The sequence below is a fragment of the Malania oleifera genome, chromosome 3 (assembly GCF_029873635.1).
Source record: "Malania oleifera isolate guangnan ecotype guangnan chromosome 3, ASM2987363v1, whole genome shotgun sequence".
NCBI classification, from domain to species: domain Eukaryota; kingdom Viridiplantae; phylum Streptophyta; class Magnoliopsida; order Santalales; family Ximeniaceae; genus Malania; species Malania oleifera.
This window is the reverse complement of record NC_080419.1, coordinates 11,697,257-11,704,935: the sequence shown is the minus strand read 5'-3', so window position 1 is coordinate 11,704,935 and position 7,679 is coordinate 11,697,257. Positions and strand designations below refer to the sequence as shown.

The 7,679-nt window shown below is 35.2% G+C and overlaps 1 protein-coding gene across 2 annotated transcripts; it reads right to left on the bottom strand.

Annotated features, from left to right (window-relative positions):
• Positions 1–1,283: 1,283 nt before the first annotated feature.
• LOC131152235 (photosystem II D1 precursor processing protein PSB27-H2, chloroplastic) lies at positions 1,284–4,326 on the bottom strand. 2 transcript variants are annotated; one of them, XM_058103991.1, is made up of 4 exons: positions 4,205–4,326; positions 3,559–3,749; positions 2,558–2,964; positions 1,284–1,703 (listed from the first exon to the last, which is right to left on the bottom strand). In XM_058103991.1, the coding sequence occupies exons 2-4, from the start codon at positions 3,644–3,646 to the stop codon at positions 1,566–1,568; spliced, it is 633 nt and encodes a 210-aa protein (XP_057959974.1). In that variant the 5' UTR covers positions 3,647–3,749; positions 4,205–4,326; the 3' UTR covers positions 1,284–1,565. The 2 variants fall into 2 exon arrangements, with proteins under 2 accessions (XP_057959974.1, XP_057959975.1); XM_058103992.1 differs by lacking the exon at positions 4,205–4,326 and adding an exon at positions 4,057–4,154.
• Positions 4,327–7,679: the final 3,353 nt, after the last annotated feature.

Sequence of the window (7,679 nt, the reverse complement as noted above, 5' to 3'; positions counted from 1 at the left end):
TTCAACCGTTAGTTTTGTTAATGCTTTCAGCCATGTTAATATTTAAGTACTACACTCCATTTCCAGGTTCAAGCCTAACCGTAAAGAGGCCCACGCACATACTCAATTTTTTTTACCTTCCCATATGAAAAATTAATACTAATCGAAATAAATCATCATTTATGTTTTGTTTGGATTTAGAATTTGTTCGAGAAAAGGGAAAAATGAAAAATGAAAAAGAAATTTACTTTTTATCCTATTTTTTCTTATATAAGATGGTATTACAAAAAATTTGTTCTCATATAACTAGAATTAAGAAAAATTAAATATTAAAGGTTTGCTATAAATGTTTTCTCCATTCCTTAATTACCAACTATAAAGTTTTTTTCCTTTTCATTTTTTTAAAAAATAATTTTAAATTTTAAATTTTAAATTCCAGATGGGGGCCATAGCATTCATAGTCAATAATTTTATTTAAAAAACGGAAAACAAACAGTAAATTTATTTTTTTATTAAAAATTAATATTTATTTTATATGATTAAGAACTAAGAAACGAATAAATATTTTTTATTCATTGATTTACTTTATCATTTTAGTTTCTTCCTAACTTTGATAATTAAACATAGAACTGTGAATTCATAATATTTTTCTATCTTTTCCCTTCTATCTCAAACAGCCTTGGTCTGTCTCATCTCACGTTGGATGCACCATCTCTGATGGTATTCAGATGAATGAGAAGCAAATGAATTGTGGATGCTAAAACTGTAGGAGCTGTACCTAGTACTTGGCTAGCAACATTATAGTTTCCATTTCCAACGCCTTAGCCAATTGTCATGACACCATGCTAATTATGATCAATGTGGAACAAAGAATAGCTTCGCTATTTGTATTGAAGAGCAAGCCTTTGAGCCCCCCTCTCTTTCTCCACTCGCATTTCCGGTATTTGTATAATTGTATTCATGTGGGACTTACCATTTTGAGTCGAAAAGGTTGAGAAAATCTCTTCTAGGCAGGTTTAGTCCAAGTTCAAAATAATTTGGTCATCATAATTTAACCAGTATAGCTTTAGCTACGGATATTTTCTAGCGACGCAAGTTTCTCAGGTTCCTCATAGAGGGCAACTTTACACTTCAATGGTCGAAAAGCTTCTATTTGGCAAAATCTTACAGTGAAGTAATGCCTCTACAGAATTCATTCTTCTTGAATTGATGGGAGAAGAAGCAAGCGCAAATTTTATTTAACTAAAAAGAATTTTCGCAGAATGGCATAGACGAAAAGCCTATCGTCAATATTCACAGATAAATTTTATGTACCCTTGTTTTGCTGCTTTGCTTTTTCACATTGATAATACATGCTGCTGCTTACTTTCTGTTTACACTTCCACCACTAACAGCAATCATATCTTGAAAAGGAAATTGTAGCTTTCCTAGCTGCATATACTGAATTTCGTTCCAGAGGAAAACAATAATTTCGATCTAACAAAGAATAGCATACATAAAACAAATGGTGGTGCACAGAATTTGCAGTGTAGTGCGTTCCTTTTAACTTCATGTGGTTGACATACACCAATAATGAGATACTCAGATCACAAAGATTCCTCAGCCGTGTTTAAATCATTTAAAATTTCAGACTTAACCTCCTCTGGAAGTGGAGCAAACGGACCTGCCTTTGAGTAGAAGCTGGCCAGAGATCTGAATGCTTTCTCTAGCACAAGATATGACTCCTGCAAGGAAGGCATGAAAACAGCCATCAGGGATATGGAAAATGCTGTAAAATGACAAAAGTAACTTCAATATGGAAGTCTTTAGAATCGCTACACAGCCATACTCAAACTAGCTTGTTTTTATTACTGTGATTTGAAGTCGGAGCAATATAAATTACTTTCAAATAAGTCCTATAAAGGGCTCATTTAGCATAGAAGTATATTTTCTTAAGACAGTATTTTGGTGCATTGTTTGGTTGCCAAGAAAGAATAAACCAAAACAAGAAAGGGGAGAAACTGCAATCATACATTTTCATACATTAACTTGGAGAAATTAGTAAGTTAAGCTGCATAACTATGTCACATTTTAGACAACCAATCAAATCCCTGAATCCTAACTTTTTGGGATCATTTATGATTTTAAAACTTTTTCATTTTGCTCCACCTCATCAAGCAGAATGGATTGGAGGATTGTGAACATGCAACTTCCACCCTCACTAAAACTTCAAGAAACTAGAGATTAAGCAACAGCTTCTCTTGGCGATTAATCATGCATGCTCCCAATTACCTATTAGTAACTGTTCTATTTTTTTATACATATATTTAGAACATCAATATAGAAAATTGAATCATATATATAATAAAAAAGAACCCTTATCCATTAACAGTTTCTCCTTGTTTCCGGAGTGAATTTACCTACTGCACAAGACCCACAGCCACAGCCCTAGATCCTGAATTCTAAAATATGAGAACAATATTATCCTTCATCACTGATGGCAAACTTGGGCTGCAAACTTGTAACCATGAAGAAAAAATCTGAATAGATGGGAGATTTCCAAATCTCTGAAACATAAAATTTATTTAAAGATATGCACCTCACTGGCCACTGTTTGTTGACCCTTCCAGTTGCTCAGATACTCTCGGATTGATTCCTTTGCTGCATCTGCTGTCTGTCTAAATTTAGAAATATCCTTGGGGTCTTCCTTTAATGATTCACGCAATGTCTTCACAACCTCCCTTGCAGACCTCAAGTAGGCCTTTGGCAATACTTTTCCAGACTTTGTTTTCTCATTGGGATCAAACAATGAATTAATAGCCCCAATGATACCACTATCCCTATCCTCTTGGCCCTTTAATTCATCCTCAGCCAAAAGTGGTAATGGTGTTAAGCTGCAGTTAAATGCCAGAAAAGCAACCAATGAAATACCACTGCATAATTGCCGCCGACTAGAATGGGTTTCTTGAAAGGGTAGCACAACATAAGACCTGGATTGTAGTTCATCTGTTATTTTGCAAAAGAAGTCAAGAATAAACAAGGTATAACTAAGAACAATTGCATCAGGACAATGGTAACAGAACAACTCTACGAACACAGGGAGGAAGCAGTAGAGAATGTAGTCAAGATGGCACAGTGACACTATGCAAGTTGGATATCAATGGGCAGATTGACAAAGGCATAAACTGCAGTCTGCAGGTAGTTCAATAATGTCACATTCTTCAGTATTGGCAAGGTAAACGAGTAGGTAAGACTCCTAGGATATATAAACACAGAGAGAGAGAGCTAATTTCTTGGTGGAGAAACTGATGCAAGAAATGCAGATGAATTAACTCATGGCATTTTTTTTCTATGTTTAACTTCTTGAGATATATAAGTAGGAATAACACTCATTCATGAGGAAAAACAGGTCTTGCCATAACCATAGAAAAGGAAAAGTTCATCCCACAAGTTGCATGAGCAGAGCAGAGCATAGGCACAAAAGTAAACACAGCCAAAAAACAATTAATTGTCAAAATAAAATCAGAGAGGACTTCTAACCCTTCTTAATACAATTGTTCCTTGCATGAAACAAATCCAATTAAATAAAAGGTCGCTTACCTGCAGTGATAGGTTTCAAGAATTTTCCAAGCGGACAAGAAAATATAGGAGGGTATCTCTGAACTGCAAGAAGAACAGCCATCCTCATCTCGGAATATCCACCAAGTTCAGAAGCTATATCTACCTCATTTTACAAAGCATGGCAACCTCTGGGCTGTTACCCCATTTATACGGCATGTCACCTTCATTACCTGCAGATTGATCATCATCAATGGGTGTATGAACAATCAAATGTTCTTCAACAGTTTTGCAGCATCATGAATGAGCTTCTGACTTTTTTTTTTTGTTTCACTGTGTATTTTTGCAACTTTAAAGCCATTAGCTCTTAGAATGGCGATGCATCCATGAAACAACTCTAGAAATGAAATTCACAAGCCCATAAACTAATAACAGTAGGAAGGAAGACACTGCCTAATTCAGAAGGGAGAAATTTGAAGGGCAATACAAACAACCCACAATAAGTGAACTTTCAAAATTCAGGGTTTGCAGACAAATTACATTTTTCCACATTGCAATACCCATATCTTAAAATAGCTTAATAATACAGAAGAGAGCCAGAATCATCCAAAAAAATTGCGAAGAAAATAAGCTACTTCATCAGTAGTGAATAAAACGGGTGTGGTTAGAAGCAGGATCTATGCCCTACCTTTTATTGCGGCTTATGCAAGAGTTCCATTGCAGTCTCTGTGCTTCCAACCGCACAGAGCTCCACCAACACCAATTGTGACGATTTATCCACACGGAAGGACGAAGATAGCCTACAATGACAAAAATTATTAATTATGTAATAATATTAAGGGCAGAAGTTAAAAAAAAAATTAATGATTTTTCTAAGATTTTAAAATTTGTATACTTACGATTCAAAAATGTCATATATCTCTCTCACATTTTATTTTTAAAATACTTAGACTCCTTAAAAAAAATTTAAATATAAGGAAGGTTTGTATTTTTTGATAAATTTCAGGAGGGTTTTGTAGAATTTTTAAAACCTCAAAGTAAATTATTAAAATTTTTGAAATCTTAAAAAAAGTTAATTTTTTTTTTTTACCAAATCTTGGGACGAGTTAAAATATTTTCTCTTAAGAAAATAATAACAATAATAATAAAAAAAGGAGAGAAAATTAGTGGTTAGACTAACTTAAATAGCATATAATATAATTAGAAATTTTGACTTTTTTTCTCAAACCAACTTAATTGTTCGATTTGAGTTTTAAGTCCAAACTTACCCACGAATAGCCTGCACAACAAATAACAAAAAAAAACTAAGCCTTAAATCCACTAGGTGGGGTCAATTATCTAAATCATTTTCTGCCAATTTATGTAATCATGAAGACATGATTTGACCCCTCATGACAGGATTGTGTGGCTCGTAGGCGGGACTTAACCTGGTCGGCCCTCTAGGTAAGTCACTATACTTTACACTACCTCATCCCGGCCAAACTGCATACTCTCCTAGACGCGAGACTAGCTTCAACCTCGTCAAACCGGCCCCCTCAACTTAGCGAACTAGGGAGCTGCATACTCTCCGAGCATGGCTGGCGGTACCCACACACTATCTGAGATATATGGTTGCACTCTATCTATATCTAGCAATAATACCGTGCTCTGTATTCTTTATCTGTATCTGTTTGTAATCATTCCTCAGGGATCTAATACTATATATATATATATATTATATATATATATGCTCTTTTACTGTTTTCATCGTGTTTCCAAAATTATCATAACGCTATCTTTCTATTTTGTAAATCTTGTAATCTCTGTATCATATATCTATAGCATCTTGATGCTATCTCTATATATTTTTCTGTATAATATGTCTATATACTCTGTCTGTATGTTCTGAAAGTTATGGTAATAGGAAACATGGCAAACTATAAATACTGTATACACTGTTCTGTATAAAGTTATAATATATACTGATCTAAGTAAAACAGTAATATACTGTTCTAGATAAAATATCTATAATACACTGTCTATATCAGTGTAATCGGTATAATATGATATACTGTAAAAACTATATAAGTTCTTCATCACATAAATATCTACTCAGGCCACACAAGTATTTAAAACTCATATTTTGTAAAATTGGGTAATAAACTAGTATGTACATATGTGTAAAATCTTTGATAACATTATAAAAATTCCTAACATAGCATATTTCCCTTACCTTATCTTTGAAAAGTCCCTACTGTACTTTAGCTCGATACCCGCAGGGTTCTCCACTCAACACCCTAAAAACCACATCCCCCAGAACAAAATATCAATATTTTCTTACCTACAACATTTCTTATAACTACAAGGAAAACATAATTTGAATAAAATACCTTACCCTGGATTTGGGATGAATTCCAAACCAATTTCTCCCACGATTAGCTCCTGCAGACTTGCAGAGAACTTTACCAGAAGCGTCGTGGTGGCTTCAGATCTTCGATCCGGTGAGGAAAAAGCCTGAAATCGAAGAGAGAAGGAGAGAGGGACGTAGAGAGAGAGAGAGAAGAGGATTTCCTACGCTGAAATTTCGTCTAAAATTCGGGTTTTCACTATTTATAGAGCCGGATTCGTCGACGAGACACGTCACCTTGTCGATGAGTCCTTTAATAATTTCGTTGAAGAACTTCCTCCCTCATCGACGAATTTCAGACTGTCCCAAAAACCCTTCTCAGTATTTTCTCGTCAATGAGGTCCCCTTATGTGCTCGTCGACGAACTCCATGTGTTCGTCGACAAGGCCCTGTGTATTACTTCTGGGTTATTCCATCCAAAATGCAATGTCGTCGATGAACACAAACCGTTCGTCTACGAAGCCTGCTGCCTCCTTCCATTTCTGTTCCCATTTCCCTCTCTCTTTATTATTTAAATACCATTATTTTTCGGGTTGCTATATTAGTTAATACAGAGCACGATACCATTGCTAGATATAGATAGAGTGCAACCATATATCTTAGATAGTGTGTGGGTACCGTCAGCCGTACTCAGAGAGTATGCAGCTCCCCAGTTCGCTGGGTTGAGGGGGCCGGTTTGACGAGGTAGCAGCCAGTCTCGTGCCCAGGAGAGTATGCAGTTTGGCCAGGCTGAGGTAGTGTAGAGTATAGTGACTTACCTGGAGGGCCGACCAGGTTAAGTCCCGCCTACAGGCTGCACAACCCTATTGTGAGGGGTCAAATCATGACATACAGAGTCCCAGGGAAAGAACACAGTTATGTATATGTATACAAATTTACAGCTTTTATTGTATATAGTATGATGTAGCACTATGAATGATAGAAAGTTCAGATGATACAAATGTTTTAAGTTATTATACATGTGTTGTACAGAATTGCCAGGATTATGTAGTTTTTAAATGCTATTATTATAATTTTATGACTCGGTCGCCACACACTAGTAATAACATATTTCCACTTACTGAGTGTCGACTCACCCCATTACTTTACCATTTTTCAGGTGAGACAGCTAGGCGAGCAAATTAGGCTCGCGGATAGGAAGTTTACTTGATTACCCTGGTTGTAGGGTGAGTTATGACAGAGTTTTGTATTTTTGGGGTAGATGATGCTGGAGGGGTTCATTTTGTATGGTTATGGCTTGTAGATACTGGATTCTGGTATTGTATATTATATATATAAATGGTTATATGATTTGTGTTTCCATTGCTTAGGTATGGATGTAGATATACAAAAAAAAAAATGGTAAGAATTTTGAGGATGTTACATTTCTAGTCCCGTTTCTCCTTGATTTGACGATCGAAAGTTACCACGAGACTCCTGGGAAGATTCTTTACAACATAGGTGGAGCAGATTTTCGGTTTGGAGTACTTGAGAATCACTCCAAAATCAGGGGTAAGTGAGATATCTTGGAGTTTCCTTGTCAAATATAATTATTTGGAGCCTAGGAAGCATTAAATGAGTATTTTTCTAAGATTTGAATGAGTTTGGAATTTCGGATATAGGGTCTCGTTTTTGTTCGATTTTAGGCAGAATTTTGAGGAGTAGGTAAGGGGAAATACTTTATAACAACTTTTTATTAATTTTAAACTAGTTAAATTTGGGTATAAAATTCTATATATATATTTGGTATAATTTTCTGAACGGTGTAGGTATTGAAAATATTGTTTTTGATTATATA